Source organism: Rhinolophus sinicus, linkage group LG05, assembly GCF_036562045.2.
Source record: "Rhinolophus sinicus isolate RSC01 linkage group LG05, ASM3656204v1, whole genome shotgun sequence".
Classification (NCBI taxonomy): domain Eukaryota; kingdom Metazoa; phylum Chordata; class Mammalia; order Chiroptera; family Rhinolophidae; genus Rhinolophus; species Rhinolophus sinicus.
This window is the reverse complement of record NC_133755.1, coordinates 135,576,147-135,595,268: the sequence shown is the minus strand read 5'-3', so window position 1 is coordinate 135,595,268 and position 19,122 is coordinate 135,576,147. Positions and strand designations below refer to the sequence as shown.

Below are 19,122 nucleotides of genomic sequence, written 5' to 3'. Positions count from 1 at the left end.
TACACGGAGGGAGACAGTATGGTCCTCACTAGGCTGCTAATGGAAGGCTATTGTTACTGTTTCTCAGTGTGTCCAGGCTGATCTTTGTGAGACACATGGGTGGCGTCCTTGCAGTGGCCAACATCCGAGGAGGTGGGGAATACGGAGAGACATGGCATAAAGGTGAGGTATTTTCTCTATGGAAACATAAATATGGCACAGTCCAAGCTATGTTTGAATGAGCTGAGGGGAGTGAGGAACAGAAAAGTATTTTGACTAGACAATGAAAAATAAGGATATTTTCAAACACGTTGCAGGCACCACTCCCCCCTTTAAAAACAACTTTGTCCTTTCACATTTTATTTTCCTTTGTAGTCTGTTTAATGAAGTACGTATTTTTCAGAAGCATTCACGATAGACCATAATCAAAATTACTTGTTTTTTTAGCAATGCGTGGAGTAGAGTTTTATCTATCACTGTCAGAAGTGAATCTGGGAGGTACTTTTTGGTATTTATTCTAGCTTATTACTTACTGTTAGCCTAGCTTATTACTTACTGTTCAGCATTATTTGGTGATCTCAGAACAGGTCATTTTCTCTTAAAAGAAAGAAAGCAACCTGAAATAGCGCTTTCCTGTTCTTAGTGCGAGCCTCCTTTTGCTTGTTGTCTCTAATTTCCCCAACATCGCTGAGAAAGAGCATTTTCCTAGCATTGGTCTATGACTGTCATGTGCAGGTTTTAGACACAAGAACTCAGTCGGTTTTCTTTTCTGGTGTTAATGATGGAGTCTCCATTCTCTGGCCTCCTGAAGAATGTATTCTAGTTGATTGAAGATATTGCTTCTGTACTCAGCTTCATTCCCGGATTATCATTCTTTTAAAAAAAAATTGTGACAATCTTTATTTTTAAAGCCCTATCTCTCCCTTTTCTTTATGGAGCACACCCCCTCACCTAGGCTTTTGTGCATATGGAATTCATAGACCAACCAATAGTCTAAAGATGTTCTTGTATCCCTATTCCTGTATCCCCTGGAGGAGGATGTGGGAAAGCACCTTCTCTCCCTCCAGCTCCATGCTTCTCCCCTCTCTCATCATCAGCCATCATTTGTAAGAAGGTCTGCTGGGAAAAAGGTAGCCACTAGTGCTTGGGGTTGGTCAGCAGCACCAGGTAAGGGGTCTTCTCCCACAGTCGGAACATTAGAGACCGCCCTTCAAATCTGTACCTCCACTTGCTCTTCTCTACCTTCCTGATCCTGAGGCGAAAGGCTCAGGTTTTCTGCATCAAATCAAATCAACAAACATGTAGATCTGGAAAGAGATTTTTCATAAGTACCGGTTAACACGTTGCATACGGATCACGAGAATCTTCGTTTTTTCTGAGCAGATTTTTATGAGGGATTTAAACCCCGCCGTACGCAACGTGTTAAGCGTCAAGATGTAGGAAAGGCCCAGACCTGACCCCTGGACCTCCAGCATGTCCCCCAAGGGCTGACATCAGAAAACAAACTATTTGAGCATCTTAGCAAGAGGGAGTGTTCCTAATTAACACATGGGCTCCAGGCCTACCTGCTATGTTAGGTTGACCTCTGTCCTGTCATCCCCAAAGACTTCATCAGTTGTCATTGTAGTTGGCAAGCAGTGCTTATCTATTCTGATCTTGGATCCTCTTGCCTGGTTGTCACTGTATTTAAAATGGCATAGAATTCATTGTATAATTTTGACTTTGACCTGATATTAGAATTTACTTACGTGAAAATCGTACTATGAAATTATGATAAGAGATGATTGATAAAAGGAGACTAAGAATAGAACCTCTATATACCATATGATTGATTTATATCCCAAATCCAGGTGCTAAGTCTGGACCCCTTGACTTGCCTGATTTCCTAGTTAAAATGTTTGTGGCGTACACACTTAAATACAGAACTACCTGATCCTGTGATCTTATCTGCAAAGACTTTGGATTCCTCTTTGCAATACCCTGCTGGTGCTCAGGTGCCCACCGTGCTCTGAGGACAGAGTACCTTTGGTCCTGGTGAACTCTCATCTCTGTGCTAATTAGAACCAACTTATTGTCCAAAAGCCTGAGGAAATTTGAAGCTTGATTGAGCTTAAAAGTAGACTGCCTTTGGACCGATTCATAAACTTTCTCCAAATTTAGGCAGTGAAAGAACCAGAAATGGACCTTTTCCAGTTAGACCCTACTATACTAAACATTGATAGATCTAAATTCCATTCTGTTAATTGAGTTTAGAATTTAATGCTCTTTAAAAAATATAGTCATATAACCCAAATGATATTATTCCTGGACACTGTCATCCTAGCTGTTCTAATTCCCCAATAATTTCTTATTAAAATCTTAATAACATTTGTTTTGATATGAAAAAAATTTCTTTAGTAGCACTGCCTCATCTTTAATCGAATTTCTGCAGAAGTGGTTAATCTCAAATGTCTGATTAGATCTGTCTGCCTTTTCTTCATTTACTGGCAGTTATTTCAGACATCTATTTCTTTGAGGGCATGCCTTTGACATTTGGCCTTTACTTTTAGGTATTCTAAGACCTTATAAAATGTTTCTCTCTTTAAGTAATTGCTTTGTGGTGGTTTTATACTTTGGAATGACTTTTAGATGGAAAAGCCCAGATTCTCTGGGGAGATGTTTAAGACCCTCTCCATTCAAGATTTGAGAAACTGTAATGGGCTGCTGTCTGCAGCATCACCTAATTCCTATCTACAACCAAACTGGAAGACTTATTTCTCATCATTACTTACCCATTTCAAACTCCCGCAAAGAAGAGGGGTGAGAAGTGCACCTCTGCCAAGGGCTTTCATCTTCCTAGGGAGGCAGAAGCACGCACAGCCCCACCATCACAGGCTAGGTGGAACTCAGAAAATTATTGAACACTGCTCAAGGTCTTGTTTTAAAGTTCAGTTTCTCCAAAATACAGGTTCTTTTTTATTACATTCACTTTTACACGTTCGTTTTCATGATTCTCTGACATAACAGATCATCTCTTCCCTTTAAGGCATTTGCCTTTTAAGATCTAGGAGTTCTTAGAAAAATACAAATCCACCGTATGGATTGGCAGTTGTGGTATTGACGACGGAGTTCCACAACACATACCAAAAGAGGTATTTTTCTAAATGTAGTGTCAGCCCATTGTGTTTAAATTGATCAGTAATTGAAACTATTCCCTTCATCATTTGAGTTCCCTCTTGGTAAATCTGTTGTGGGTTGTTTTTTTATGTGCTGTTTTGTTAATTAACTGTCCTTCACTTTGGCACATTGTAGGTGGTATCTTGGCCAACAAACAAAACTGCTTTGATGACTTTCAATGTGCTGCTGAATATCTTATCAAGGAAGGTTACACATCTCCCAAGAGGCTGACTATCAATGGAGGTTCAAATGGAGGCCTCTTAGTGGGTGAGAACTGAATTTTATTCATTGCACTTACCAGTTAACACTCTTGGGGTTTTCAGATATACTGTCTGTAGGCAGCTCTTGATTTACTTTGGTTCATGGTGGGAGCAATGGTACAAAGAAAGCAAAATCCATTTGTATTTGGGCATCTGATAAATGACACATAAAGACCCAACTGAACCCACATTATACAAACTTGAGTCATGATAGCCTAAAAACTGTCTGGCCTGCTCTGAGCTCTTCTGGGCTGGACTGCATTTTTCTCCCCAGCCGGGTGGGACCCTTCTCCCCACCAACTGGATCCACAGGTTTCTAGTGTCCAGCCAGCATAGGACTGAGCCTGATAACCCTTCTGATTGTGGTACTCAGAACTTGTAAGATGTGATCATTACTAAACTTTTGTTGAATACACCGGGTGATGCTAAATGCTATGGGTGTAGAGAGAAGAGTCATGAGGAAAATGAGGTACATACAAAAATGGGTCCATAGCATAATAATAATGACATACTGCATTTCCCTGAAAATAAGACCTAACCAGAAAATAAGCCCTAGCATGATTTTCCAGGATGCTCGTAATATAAGCTCTACCCCAAAAATGAGCCCGTTAAAATCATCAGCCAGATGGATGCATTTAGTATGTCCGTTGCAACACACGACATATGTATTGAATTATAATAATATGTAATTAAATATAAATAAATAGACATTAATACTTAAAAATAAATAATATAAATTATAATTAAGTATTTGTAAGTACCCAGGTGGGCACCTTTGAATGAGAGGTTAACACCTATGTAAACATGAACTCAAAACTTATTGCCGAATGACCAACTGGAGTACAGACACAACACACGAATAACGTGCGCACTGATAACAAACGGACATGGTTGTGTCTAATATGAATCTTCATAATTCAATATGTCATGTGTTGTAACAGACGTACTTAATGCACTTGTGTGAAATGAAACGTTTCTGAATTTTGTTGCCTGCAATTTTTCGTAGCTTTCGTGTGGACCATCATTCTTAACTGTCATCATTTTTGTTAGCATTCCTGTCTCATAATCAATTAACACTCGATTTAATGGTAGATTTAAAGGGAATAATATTTTGACCCCCAGACAAGATGAGTGCAAAAAGAAAGAGCTATTCTGTCGAGTACAAGAAAGGAATCATGGAGGATTCCCGGGGCAAGAATCTTACAGCTTTCTGCAAAGAGAAGAAGTTGTATCTCTGAATAGTCCGAAAATGGCGAGCAGAGTACGATAACCTCAGCCAACAGGTGGACGAGAGAAATGCTGAGAAGGGCAAGTGTGGATAAGGTCAGCAACCATCATTTCCTGATCTGGAAGACATCACCTGTGAATGGATTGCTGACAGGAGAGCAAAGGCTTTGGTTGTGCTCAGGGCTGATGTTCAAGCATTTGTCCTTGCAATGGCATCACAGTTAGAAATATGCCCAGAGGAATTCAAAGCATCACCAACACTGGCTGTTTGGCTTCCTTCAGCGATAGGAAGTGTCTCTAAGATCGACAACACTGTTCAAGCTGGAAGATACTGAAGTTATTAAACGTGCACTTGCATTCAAGCCCTTTGTTGATGGCATCAACGTTTCTAAATACCAACTCTCCAACATGATTGCTGTGGATGAAACTGTAGTGTTTATGGGCCAACGATCTCAAATGACAATTGACCAAAGGGGTGCCTTGCCAATCTACTACATTCCCTCCACTGGTTATGAAAGTGCACGTGTTACCTGTATTTTGGCAATTCGTCTGGATGGAAAGAAAGCCCCACCTCTAATCATCACTAAGGGCAAGAAAGATAAGGTTGAATGTGTTTCAGGCATTTATGTTCTTGAAACCGAAAAAGCCTGGTGCACACAAGCAGTTATAAGGAAGTGGGTCTATTTAATGCTGCCACTTGTTTTGCGAGGTGGCCAAAGAGGTCTGCTAGTCTGGGATTCAGCCAGCCCTCACCACGCTAAAGACATGAAGAACTTCCTTGCAGAGAGAAGAATAGATCAAATAATGATTCCTGCAGGAATGACTGCCTCTTTCCAGACTCTTGATATTGCAATAAAGAAGCCATTCAAGGACCATTTGCGCATGGAAATCAGTGACTACATTGAAAATAGAATGGAGAGAAACCAGCCTGGATACTTTGTGAAGCCCAGCCTGCAAGGGATCATGACTTGGGTGAAGAATTCATGGGATAAAATCACTGACAGCTGTGTTGCCAATGCACTATGAGCAGGCTACGTGGACAAGAAGTGCTCATTTAATGAGAGCTCCATTGCTGGACATGAGAGATTGGGGCCAATGGTTCTACAGGAAATGGATCACAAGAAATTCAAGCCAGAATTCAGGGTTTGGAGAGTTATGACGATGTTCCAGAAGAAGATGACATGACTATTTGAATAAATGTAGATTATTGTACGTGAAAAAATAAGACATCACCTGAAAATAAGTCCTAATGCATCTTTTTGAGCAAAAATTAATATAAGACCCGATCTTATTTTCAGGGAAATACAGTAGGTCACAAAATAGTGAGTACCTTGTGTGCCAGGCTCAGTCTGAGCCCTTGACATGCATGCTGTCCTGGGAGGTGCACGCAGCCTGTCAGACTGGGCCTAGTAATGTCCCATCCCACAGAGGAGGACCCTGGGGCACTGAGGTTGAGTAGCTGGCCCAGTGTCACATAGTTGGAAAATGGTGGTGTTGGGCGGGGGCCTAGCGCTGTGGTTTCATATTCTGCTCTTTTAACCTTTTTGTGGCACTGCCTGTAAGTAGCTTGTCCTAATTTTTGGTAGTTAATGAAATTTTACTTTGCATTTTATGTCTCACTAAACATTGTAATGCACAGTGAACCTAAGCTTTGCTTGCTGTGTCCTACATCCAATGTCATTAGGAAAGGAGGGACCATTGCAAAAATGTAGAATAGCACATATAAGCTCAACTTAAAACTGTTTTAGAGGAGAGCGGTCAGGTAGTGGCACATTCACTCAGTTGCCCTGTCTTGGAAATATACTGAGTCATGTCAAAACCTGAATTCCTGGTATAATTTTTTACCTCAATAGGATATAGTCTTAAAAAAGCATTTTCTGTTGGAGGTAAAATACATACATCCAAAATAATTTGGTTAAATTTAAAAAGTATATTGATAAAATTCTTACCCAAAACAGACCACACTTCTGCCTTCATGGCGCATTCATTCTAGTCAGAAGAGACAGACGATAACCACTGGCCAGCATGGGTTTGGTGTGTTCTAGTAACAGTGAGGGGGCCCACGTGTGTGGCTGGCACAGTCAGCAGGGGAGTAGAGCGGCAGGGGGTGGGAGGCTAAACCAGGCAGGACCTCAGAGCCCGGCGAGAGGACCTGGTTTACTCTGTAAAACGAGAAGCCTCTGGGGGAGTTTTGAGCAGAGAAGTGTCATAATTTGACTTACTTTTTTCACAGGATCATGCGTTGCGCCTGCTATGGTGTTAGTGTAGATAGAAGGGGAGCAAGGACAAAAAAGCAGGAGGCCAGACAGGAGACTTCTGTGCGGTGAGAGACAAAGTTTGGACTCAGGATGTAGTGATGGAAGTCGTGAAAAGTGGTCAGATTCTGGGTGTGTTTTGAATTGGAGCCAACTGAATTTTCATTGGGATTGTATGTGAAGTGTAAAAGAAAGAACTATGGGCGAATCTAAGATTTAGTGGGAGAAGACATGGAAAATACCATCTGATTCCAATAGTGGGAGAATTGTTTTGTAATGTACTGGCTTCTCCAATAGCTCCTTTATATTTTCAGAGTTTTATGTTCAGGAATTGGTTTGTGTCTGTTGACAGACCTGGTCCCTTAAGGAACCTCCAGAGGTGGAGTTCCCCCAACAGGATACTGAATGCTTATTTAAAAGATTCCTGCCCCTCCTGCCTCTTGGTGAGAGAATCGGGATATCCAAGGGTAGGACTCAGGTTCAGTATTATGATTAAGCAATCAGAATTGGGGTGGGAACTATGTTTGTTGCCAGAGGCAGGAAAAGTCCATATCCCTTGACTAACTCCTAGTCATGGCAGCTTTGATATGACTTCCTCCCTAACTGCTTTACACCTGGACAGGTGCCCCTACTCCCTACTTCAGTAGCACCTAAATTTTCTCAACAGTAGTGGTTGCTACACTATGATTGCTTGTTCACTTCTTTATCTTGTTCACTAAAATATTCACTGATACATCCCCAGGCCTAGAACCAGGCACATGACAGATGTTCAATAAATATTTGTTGAATTATTAAAAAAAAAAAAAGTTGTAAGTAACTTAAGTATACAGTGTTTTTACAACAGGACAAGAAGGTGTGCCCATATTGGATACATCCCTGAGCTGGGTTTTATGCTCTGGTCTGCCTTGAGCTGTATGAACTAACTTTCTACTCACCACACTTCCAACACTAAATGTGTGGCTTTCTTTCCCACATCAACCAATTCTCCAGCTCTCCAGACACACCATCTGGGTGTCCTAAATTCAGTTCCCTTCTGACATGACCCAGAGTTAGCGCAGACCCCACAGGGTCAGGGCTCAGACCCACAAGACTGCCCCACTTCAGATGCCAGTCACAAGCCCTGGGCCTCCCATATTTCTCCCGACTGGCTATAAATCGGGGTTCCCATAACCCCCCTTCAGGTTTGATAATTTGCTAGAGCAACTCATAGAACTCAGGAACACTCGTACATTTACTGGTTTGTTATAAAGGGCAGAACCCAGGAAGCGCTAAATGGAAGACACACAGGGTAAGCAATGGGCCTGGGTGTGTGCAGAACTTCCATACCCTCTCTGGGCATGCCACCCTTCCAGCACCTGAATGTGTTTACCAACCTGGAAGCTGTCTGAACTCTGCGGTTTCGGGGATTTTATGGGGGTTCTGTTATGTAGGCACGATGATTAAATCAGCCATTAATGATTAAGCTCTAGCCCTTCTCCCCTCCCCAGAAGTTGTGGTGGGGGGGTCAAGGGGTTAAGCTGAAAGTTCCAACCCTCTAATCACACGGTTGGTTCCTCTGGCAACTGGTCTCCAGCCTGAAGCTCTCTTGGGGCCCAGAAGTCACATCCTTAGCATAAGCTCAAGGTTAAAAGGGGCTAGTTATGAATTACAACAGACACTTCTCTCATCCTTATCACTCACGAAATTCTAAGGGTTTTAGGAACTCTGTGCCAGGAACGGGAATGACTAAATATACAGTTATTCCATATATATGTATGTGTGTATATGTATATGTATATGTATATGTATATGTATATGTATATGTATATGTATATGTATATGTGTATATATATATATATGTATGTATATGTATATGTATATGTGTGTGTGTGTGTATATATATATACACACACACATATACATATATACATATATGTATATACATATGTATATAGAATATACACATATATTCTATATACATATGTATATACATATATATATATATATGACTAAATATATAGTTATTATTATATCACAGGCTAGTTTTGAGATCCTGAACAAGTTCCTTAACCTCTCTCATCACCTGTGAAACCAAGTAGGGATGGGAGGAAGGGACACAGGTTTTTCTGAAAGTCCTTGAATGTTTTCAAATAATCCTCTCCATTGAAATTCACTTTGTGGAGTAAATCTCTGTTACTGATGAGACTATCCATCCCATCCTCAGATATATTGGAAGGAAGGAGGGAAAAGCTTGTGGGTCATTAGAGCACAAGAAGAAACCATCATAAATCACCTGCTTAAGAAAACAGGCAACCAGGGATCTGAAAGCATCTAAGTATTATTTTGGTTTTGTTTATTTAGGTGTTTAATGTTGGGTTGCCTCCCTTTTCTTTCTGTCTTGGTTTTTAGCTACTTGTGCAAATCAACGTCCTGACCTCTTTGGTTGTGTTATTGCCCAAGTTGGAGTAATGGACATGCTAAAGTTTCATAAATATACCATCGGTCATGCCTGGACCACGGATTATGGGTGCTCAGACAGCAAACAACACTTTGAATGGCTTATCAAGTAAGGTTTGCATTTATATTGGCATATATATGTTGTTAACGATTTGATATCATAATTCTGAACAGTCAATCAAAAGGAAAGGATAAGTGTTTGACTTTGTGTTCCCTTGAGTGTCTCATATTTGCATATAATTTACTACAAAAGTAGGGGAAATGATGGTTAATACCTGTCTTCCTTGTTTTGTTCTCGTCTTTAACAAAAACTACCAAGATGTGATAGGCAGAATTCTAAAGATGGCCTCGCCCAAGATTCTTCAATTAAACACTAATCTAGGTACTGCTGTGAAGGGCCTGTGCAGATGAAACTAAGATTACTATTCAGCTGACCTTAAAATAAGGAGATTATCCTGTATTATCCATGCAAGCCCAATGTCATGACATAACTCTTAAAGGCAGAGCTGTGGCTGGAGTTAGGGATGCAGCAGAAAGGGAGGTCAGAGAGATTGAAAGCGTGAGAAGGACTTGACCCACCACTGCTGGCTTTGAGGATGGAAGAAGGGGGCCTCTAGAACCTGAGAACAACAGCCATAAAAACAACGCAGATCTCAGGCCTACATCCTCATGGAACCAAATTCTGCCAGCAACCTGAATGAGTTTGGAAAGACTTTTTTCCAGAATTTCCTAATAAGAGCCTACACAGCTGAGCCCTTGATTTCAGGCTTGAGAGACCAGAGAACCCAGATGAACCATCCCAGACTTCAACTATTTACCTCCAATATCAAACTCTACTAAAATAGTTGATTATATTAATACTGAACCCTTTGAAAAACATGACACCATATTGAATGAAATGTAAAAAAAAAATATCCAGATATTTCGCTCACTTAACTGTTAGTAATCACTGTTGAACCCAACTATGCTTTTATATTTAAAACCCTTTCTGATCACTCACCTGGCAGCTTACCTTGTACTTCAGAAGGTGCCTTCTCCACTCAGGTGCTCACATTGGCGCCAAAGGCAGTTTCTCTCTGCTGGAGCCAGTAGGAGATGCGCAGACAGGAAACTAGGCTCAGAGAAGACTGTGATCTTCCTAAGACTGCCACGCTGCACCTGAAATAGAGGTTTTCCACATAGCATAAGGGCAAAATGCTTCTGTGCATGGAGAATTTCAAGTCCTTCCAAAAGAGAAAGGCTTGCACTATTTCTATCCACATCAGGGATTTAAAAAGACAGTCCACTTTGTAGCAGTGAAAAAGTAAGCGTGCATACAGTTTGGGTTATGTCAACAGCCCCGTGAGTTTGTCTCTGACAGTCTTCCAAAGTAGGAGGCAGAAAAGCAACAGCTTTCCCCAGTTTCCAGTAGCCCGATGGTGCAAGCGGAGTGTACAGTGTCACCCACGTACTAGTTAGCTGCAGTCCTCATTGCTAGTGACACTAGGTTGGTGACTGTGCCCCCCCCCCCAACCCCCGTCTTCCTTGAGTATCCTAGTGGACAAACAGCTCGGTTTGATGTGCCTTTCAGATACTCTCCGCTGCACAATGTGAAGTTACCGGAGGCAGATGACATCCAGTACCCATCTATGCTTCTCCTCACTGCCGACCACGATGACCGTGTGGTCCCGCTTCACTCCCTGAAGTTCATTGCCACCCTTCAGTACATCGTGGGCCGCAGCCGGAAGCAAAGCAACCCCTTGCTTATCCATGTGGACACCAAGGCAGGCCATGGGGCCGGGAAGCCCACAGCCAAAGTGATAGAAGAAGTCTCAGACATGTTTGCCTTCATAGCGCGGTGCCTCAACATCGACTGGATTCAGTAGATGGCATCTCGTCTCTCCTGACAGCCGCAGAAAACCTCAAGGGCTTTCACACCGTCAACACCGAGAAACCACTGGGCGTAATGCTTCCCCACACGAACACTATTCCTGCACTCACAGACTGCAGTTGTGCAGAACTGCTGCAGGAATAATTTTATCTTTTTTAGGCTTCTCCTTTGTAGCAAGCCCTTGGCGTTTTTCTTTTTCATCCTGTGCAGGCACATGTTTTAAAAAAAAAAAAAAAAGGCATGTTTGGATAAGTAGCTAAGTGGCAGCCAACACATTGTGAATATAGATTGCTGAATTAAGAGTTGTAGTCAGACATACTCCATATACATAGCAGTTCAGTGAAATTTGCTTCTATACGCATAACATATCTAAATAAATATGAGAACCAGTCTCATGAAAAAGACTTCTTTGCCACATTAATAAATGTTATTTAAGAATGGGAGGCTTTATTTCTAGTGACTTTGTTTGGAAGGGCACCTCCAGAACTGCAGTCGTTCTGGATCAGGCCGCTTTTCTACAGGAGTAAGCAGCTCGCCTTTCCACACACGTTACTTTCTAAGCAATCAAGTCATAGAATGTGCGCACTGGAAAGCAGCTGAGTCCATCCATTCCGGCACCCTTGTTTATGGGCGATGACGCTATGAGAGGTGGCTCACTGTCTTGGGAATTAACCGCTCAGTCAGCTGACAATCTGACCTGGGGCTCTTTGGGTTTGGATGCTTCCTTTTGAAAAAATCAGTGGACCAGAAACTAAAGATTATTCACCTATTTCTCTATCAATCTGGTTACAAAGTATTCCTGGAAATCAAAGTACCAAGGATATAAAAGAGACCGCATGAGTGAACTATCCAAACAGATACAGTTATCTAAACTTATCTTACAATCAGAAATTTCAGCATTTCCCAACCTGTTTTTCCCCCCTAGACCACTTGCTGGAAATAGTCATATTAAAAAAAAATAACATTTTTGGTCCCCCATCACCACCCTGAATCCTTAAGAGGAGGATACACCATTCCTCAAACTATTGTACATAAAAAAACGTTTAAGGCATTTTCTTTCAACATCTCATGAAACACTGTTCCTTTGGACATCAGTTTGAGAGAGGATCTGATTTTTAAGAAGAAAGCAGTTTCTTCTTTGTCTTGCTTTGCCAGATATGAGAAAAATAATTATCTATTTTTTATGAAGTATCTTAACCTTTAAAAAAAGCTTAAAAGATTACTTCATTATTCCAATAACTTGTAAGTCCTGTTTTCCAAATCATAAATATTTGTATTTGTCTTTAGAGTTCTGCCTCTCGAATTGTGGTCTAAAATTAGCCACTATTTTCTGTCACCGCTGAAAGGTGCCTACAAGGTTTGGTTTTTCTCTTCCAGAATCATGGTTTCTGTTATCATTTGTTTAAATAAGCACTGTATATAATGCAGCCGTCACTGCAGATACGATTCACTCTAACCCCCAGAGAAGGAGTTTGCCACAAGTAGTGTGCATGCAGACAGGACATCATCACCATCTACTTGGAGAGACACTAACACCAGCTAAACGCCATGTAACTACAGACCAGCATGGTAGAAAAAAATTAGAAATAAATGCATTTGCACAGATAAGCAAAAGGAAGTTTTTTCCATAGACCAGCTGGGTCATTTGGGGTGCAGACAGCTGAGTTGAACCCACTTGGTCCAGAGTATTTTCAAGCTTGCACAGAATCCAACCTCGCTTCTCACTGAGGTCTCCTACTTAACAGCAGAAAGTGTAAATATAGTGTGCAAGACAGAGCTTCAGGACAAGTCAGGCCCAGATTCAAATCCCAGCTTTCATTGAGTAACTTAGTGATCATGAGGAATTACAAAGTAATACACTTATAAGTTCCCAGCACACAATCGGCTGCCAATTGTGCGTTCTCGTTCCCAAGGTAATTTTCATATCTAGAGTTTAGCTGGACAGTAGGCCCAGAAACTGAAGGTAGCTTTTTAAAGCCATAAACATTGGAATTAAGACTTGAGGTTGGGTTCCTTCCCAGACCTGAGGGTATCTTCCCTGTTAGATGCCTCCTTCTTCTGCTTCTTCTGTGTTGTGTGCTCTGCCCCTCTGTTCTATCTTACGTTAGCCTATGGTTTAAAGAAGAAGTTGCAAACATTGCACAGATAGTCTGACTGCTTCATCATGGGGCCTTGCTGAACATGCTACAGGCATTTGACACCTCATTTATGACGTTTAATGTGTACACACATGACTATTGTAAAACTGCAATTAGCCATGTTTCCTAATACTCCCACTAAAGCTTAGGTAGTTACACACAAATGGTCCTGCTAGTTTGAAAGTTTAAATTTCAACTAAGAAAGCCCATCAACCAATCTCTCAATATTTATCAGACAGTTTTACCAGCCTTGGAGAGTTCCCCATGGCAAACCACATAGCCAATACTCAGAAAGGTTACAAAGACTCAAAGATGAATTAAGGATAGGTGGGAAAGCTGTGAGGGGGGCTGTAAAAGAACAAAGGTCAGACTGAGGGGTGGTCAGGCCAATGGAATGAGGCCTGAGGCCAACGAATAAGGAATATTTAGGCATATTCTGCAACCATTCATATTCTAGGGACTGGGGACAAAGAGAAAAACACCCAGCCCTCCTGAAGCTGGCACTCCAGAGGAAGGAGACAAATGATACATTATGTTGCTGAGGCCCCTGGGCCAACCTGCTCTAAGCACTCTGTGTATGGATGTGTTTATCCTTCAGCAACCTTATAAAGCATGTGCTACCCTTACCCCATTTGGCAGAGACCCAATTTCCCCACCCAGGAAGTGGGCAGGCAGGGCAGGAACCCTCACACCTGGACCCTGGAGATGACCCTACTGCTCACTAGTACAGTAACACGATGAACGAGGGTTATAGTTCAAGATGGTGATGCAGGAGGACTCATCTCCAGAGGACACACTGAATCTCCAGCTATATACAGAACAATGTCCCCTGAAAGAAACCCAAAAACTAGATAAGAAACTCCTAAACACTGGGCAAAAGAGAAAAAACCCACATCGAAACAGGAGAGGCTGAGACAGCCACCCACAGTCAGGAGGGCACTCACAACTGAGCTTCTCCCTGAGAAACGAATGGTTTGGACCTGGCACCCCAACTTTGAAAAACCACCTGAGAGTCAAGACCCCAAAACATCTCTGAAAGACAGTGGGACTTGCATCCATGAGCCTCACAAGGTAAAGCGAACTGAGAAAGTTCTGTTTTTGTTTTTGCAGTCTGAGTACATTTTCAATTTGAAAAATAAAATACGCTAAGAATATAGAGAATTCTAAGCTTTTTACAGATCTACTCTTAGCAATTTTCAAATATACAATACAGTATTATTAACTACAGTCACCATGCTGTATATTATATCCCCAGAACTTATTTATAACTGGAAATTTGTACAGTTTGACCACTTTCGTCCATTTCACCCAAGAAGTAGTTGTTAAAAGGCTCACAGAGACTCATCTGGCCACCCACCAGGGCTCAGCAGAGAAGTAGCCAACTAAAAAGCTTCCAGTCTTTCTGTGAAAGATGCCTCTTGGCTTATCTTCAAGCTTTGGCGTGAGGGGCAGGCTTCTAACTTAACAGACATCTAGAGGCCTACTAAAGTACTTTCCAGAGACCACAGAGGTCCGTGGGAGCCATGTTCACGCTCCCTCTGCCTTGCTCCAGGTTGCTGGTATTTTCCAGAGAGGAGCTTGTGCACATGACTGGCAGCTAATGGGGCCTGTGATCACCGGGCTTCTGTTCTTGTGTTAATGGGACAGTAGCAAACACAGAAATAGTTCTTAACTAGCTATTACCCCCCAGGTCTCAGTGCAGAGGGAACAGACAGAAATGCCCATCTCCCAGTCCTCCTGAACAAAGACTATTTGCGTACTTTAAAAGCTGTTGCCTGAGAGTCTGGTTTTCTATCAGCCTGAAGCTAGGTGCTGACCTTGATCTTCCCCTTTGGGACACTGACAGGTCTGGATACAACCTCAGCTTCTGGGAGCCACTAAGAATAAAGTGGGCTGCTTGGACAATCATAAAGGTTTGAGAGACAACCATGAGCTAGGGCAGGGTTGGACAATAAGCGTCATCATCTATAAGAGGCCACTCCTTCAAGACTGGGAGAGGTGGCTGCTTTAATACATAGAAACCAACACAGAGTCAAGGAAAATGAAGAAACAGGATAATTTTCCAAATGAAAAAAAAAAACAAGATAAAACCTTAGAAAAAGCCCTTAATAAAATGGAGATAAAGATTTACCTAATAAAGAGTTCAAAGTAACATAAAGAAATTCCCCAAGCTTGGGAGACAAATGCAGATGAACAAAGTAAGAACTTCAACAAAGAAGAAAGGGGATCAAGATGGTAGGGTAGGCAGATCCTGAGCTCACCTCTTTCCACGACACACCAAAACGAACTGTACATGTAGAGAGAGCACAACTATCTCTGAGAATGACCTGAACACTAGCAGAACAGATTCTCTGCACTGGAGGATATAAAGGAAAAGAAACACCGAGAGGGCATGAGGAACAGCGCTACGGTGTCCCATAACCAGAGGGATATCAAAACCTCAAAGGGAGCCCCTTTGAAGAGCAAGACATTTGAGACCCACATCAGGTTCCCCAGGCTGGGGGACCTACATCAGGCAGAGGAGCCCCCATAATCTGGGTGTGACAGCCAGCCAGACTTACATCTCGGAGAGCTGAGGGGCTGTGGGAAACCGACAGTCCTTGCTTAGTGGACTCATGCACAAACTCACTCACTCTGAGTCACAGAGCAGAGACCACAATTTGCAAGTCACCTGGGTCATACATGAAGGAGCTATATTGACTAATTTTAGAGTATGTGCCAGCAGGATCCAGGGATGCAGACACTGGAGGGCATTACCCTTTTTTTGTTTTGTTTTCTTTCCTCCCACCCAGCTGGTCCCCACTGGTGGGCACCAGTTCTCACACTCTCCATTAACCTGCTAACTCTTCACCCTTCCTGACATTCCCCCGAGGACTCACCCAGCCCAGCCACTCTCTAAAGCAGCATCTCCACCCCCAGCACCCAGCAAGTAGCACCAGCAGGCCTCTAAAGCAGTGTGTTGGCCCCCCTCAAGCTCCCAGCAGCAGCCTGGGAGGCCCCAGAGACCTTCCAAAGCAGTGCCCTGAGCCCCAGCACCTGGCAGGCTTCAAAAGTAATGCCCCATCCACCACAGCTCCCACTGGGCCTCCAAAGTAGTGCCCTCTGCCCCTTTACCGTGTCTCCCCCAAAATAAGACCTAGCCGGACCATCAGCTCTAATGCATCTTTTGGAGGAAAAATTAATATAAGACCCAGTATTATTTTAATATAATATAATTTAATAAGACCAGATCTTATATTAATTTTTGCTCTAAAAGACACGTTAGAGCTGATGGTCCAGCTAGGTCTTATTTTTGGAGAAACATGGTAGCACCCAGCAAGCTTCCAGAATGGTACCCCACCCCCAGCAACCCCAGAGGGGGTGGAGAGACCAGCCTCTGCATATTGACACACTCCCAACTGTAGAGGCCAGGCCTCACAGCCACCCACACCAGAGGCCTACCCCACACACCAGCATGCCAGAAGCAGTCATAGCAAAACTCCTCAGCCAGCCATGCCAGGGTTCTGCCCCACACACGAGCATGCCCACAGATATCATGGACCAGCCTCACAGCCAAGGGGCAATCCAGCCCACCAGTGTGCCCACAGCAGTTGGGGCTGGGATCAGCCCCATCCTACAGAGCACCCACAAAAGTCATGGCCCAACCGCCACAGGAGGGTGCATACAGCCCACACAGAAGACACTCCTAAAATATGTGGCCCTGGTGACCAGGGGAGATTGTGCTACTGGGCCCCACAGGACACCTTCTACCTAAGGCCACTCTTAATACTATGAGATGTAGCTGATCTACCTAATACACAGAAACAAACACACAGTCTTAGGCAAAATGAGGAGATAGAACATGTTCCAAATGAAAGGACAAGAAAAAATCCCAGAAAAAGAACTAAATGAAACAGAGATAAGCAGCTACCACATAAAAAATTCAAAATAATGGCCATAAGGATGTTCATCAAACTCAGGAGACGCATGGATGAACACAGCGAGAACTTCAACAAAGAGATAGAAAAAAAATTTTTTAAACCAAATTAGAACTGAAGAATACAATAAAATGAAATAAAAAATACACTAAAAGAGGGGTGGCCAGATGGCTCAGTCAGTTACAGCATGAGCTCTGAACAACAGGGTTGCCAGTTCGATTCCCACGTGGGCCAGTGAGCTGCGCCCTCCACAACTAGATTGAAGACAATGAGTTGCTACTGAGCTTCCGGAAGGACAGCTGGATGGCTCAGTTGGTTAGAGTGCGAGCTCTCAACAACAAAGTTGCTGGTTCAATTACCGCATGGGATGATGGGTTGCGCCCCCTGCAACTAAAGATTGAAAATGGCAACTGGACTTGGAGCTGAGCTGCACCCTCCACAACTAGACTGAAGGACAATGACTTGGAGCTGATGGGCCCTGGAGAAACACAGTGTTCCCCAATATTCCCCTATAAAAAATTATAAAGAAAAATAAGCCTAGACTAACTTAAAAAAAAAAAAAAAAAGAGGAAATCAATAGCAGATTAGATGATACAGAAGAATAGATCAGCAACATTAAAGACAAGATAGTGGAAATCACCCAATCAGAACAGCAAAAGGAAAAAAATAATTTTTAAAAATGAGGAGAATTTGGGGGCAGCCGGTTGGTTCAGTTGGTTAGAACGCGAGCTCTTAACAACAAGGTTGCTGGTTTGATTCCCACATGGGATGATGGGCTGTGCCCCCTACAACTAAGATTGAGAACAGTGACTGCACTTGGAGCTGAGCTGCGCCCTCCACAACTAGATCAAAGGACAGAGACTGATGGGTCCTGGAAAAACACACTGTTCCCCAATATTCCCCAATAATTTTTTTTTTAATAAAAGTTTAAGAGATCTCTGGGACAACTTCAAGCATACTACTATTCACATTATATGGATCCCAGAAGGAGAAGAGAGAAAGTACAGAAAAACCTATTCAAAGAAAAAATGACTGAAAAAGAAAAAAAATGACTGAAAACGTCCCTAACTTGGTAAAGGAAACAGACATTCAAGCCCAGGAAGCACAGAAAGTCCCAAACAAGATGAACTCAAAGAGACCCACACCAAGACACATCATAATTAGAACATCAAAAGTTAAAGACAAAGAGAGAATCTTAAAAGCCGCAAAAAAAACTAGTAATATACAGGGGAACACCCACAAGATCATCAGCTGAATTTTCAACAGAATTTTGCAGGCCAAGAGGGAGTGGCTTGATATATTCACAGTAATAAAAAGAGAAAACCTACAACCCAGAGTACTCTATCCAGCAAGATTATCGTTTAGAATTAAAGGGGATAAAGTTGCCCAGACAAGCAAAAGTTAAAAAGAGTTCTCACCACTAAACATACATCATAAGAAATTCTAAAGTGATTTCTTTAAGTGGAAAAGAAAAGGCCAGAACTAAGAAACTATGTGAAAGAAAAATCTCACTGGTGAAGGCAAACATACAGTGAAGGTAGCAGATCAACCACTTATCAAGTTAGTATGAAGTTTAAAAGAAAAATAAAATCATCTAGATCTACAATAATAAGGTATACATACACTGAAAAGATGTAAAACATGATATCAAAACATAAAACATGAAGGGCGCAATAAAAATATAGTACTTTTAGAATGCATTTAAACTTAAGTAACCATCAAATTAAAATAAACTGCCATAGGCACAGGAAGTTATATGTGAATCTCAGGGTACATAACACTAAAAAAGTAACCAAATTACAAAGGAAGACAATAAGAGAAGAAAGGAACAGAGAAGAACTACAAAACAACCAGAAAACAATTAATAGAATGGCAATAAGTACA

General features: G+C 42.1%; 1 protein-coding gene and 1 long non-coding RNA gene across 7 annotated transcripts in view; one reads left to right on the top strand and one right to left on the bottom strand.

Moving 5' to 3' along the window:
- PREP (prolyl endopeptidase) overlaps positions 1–11,626 on the top strand; it is a 112,496-nt gene extending 100,870 nt beyond the window's left edge. Inside the window, exons 12-15 of the mRNA XM_019734997.2 lie at positions 68–162; positions 3,271–3,402; positions 9,266–9,422; positions 10,884–11,626. Coding sequence (XP_019590556.2) covers positions 68–162; positions 3,271–3,402; positions 9,266–9,422; positions 10,884–11,178 — 679 coding nt within the window. The 3' untranslated portion in view covers positions 11,179–11,626. The remainder of the gene's footprint in view (positions 1–67; positions 163–3,270; positions 3,403–9,265; positions 9,423–10,883) is intronic.
- LOC109449098 (uncharacterized) overlaps positions 325–19,122 on the bottom strand; it is a 133,723-nt gene continuing 114,925 nt past the window's right edge. For 2 of the 6 annotated variants that reach the window (XR_012496698.1, XR_012496703.1), the window contains 5 exons: positions 10,326–10,471; positions 3,434–3,488; positions 2,751–2,814; positions 1,545–1,659; positions 325–852 (listed from right to left, as the gene is read on the bottom strand). This is a non-coding gene — a long non-coding RNA (uncharacterized LOC109449098). Of the gene's footprint in view, positions 1,287–1,544; positions 1,660–2,750; positions 2,815–3,433; positions 3,489–10,313; positions 10,472–19,122 lie in introns of all 6 variants that reach the window. The other 4 variants (XR_012496701.1, XR_012496702.1, XR_012496699.1 and 1 more) reach the window with 4 other exon arrangements.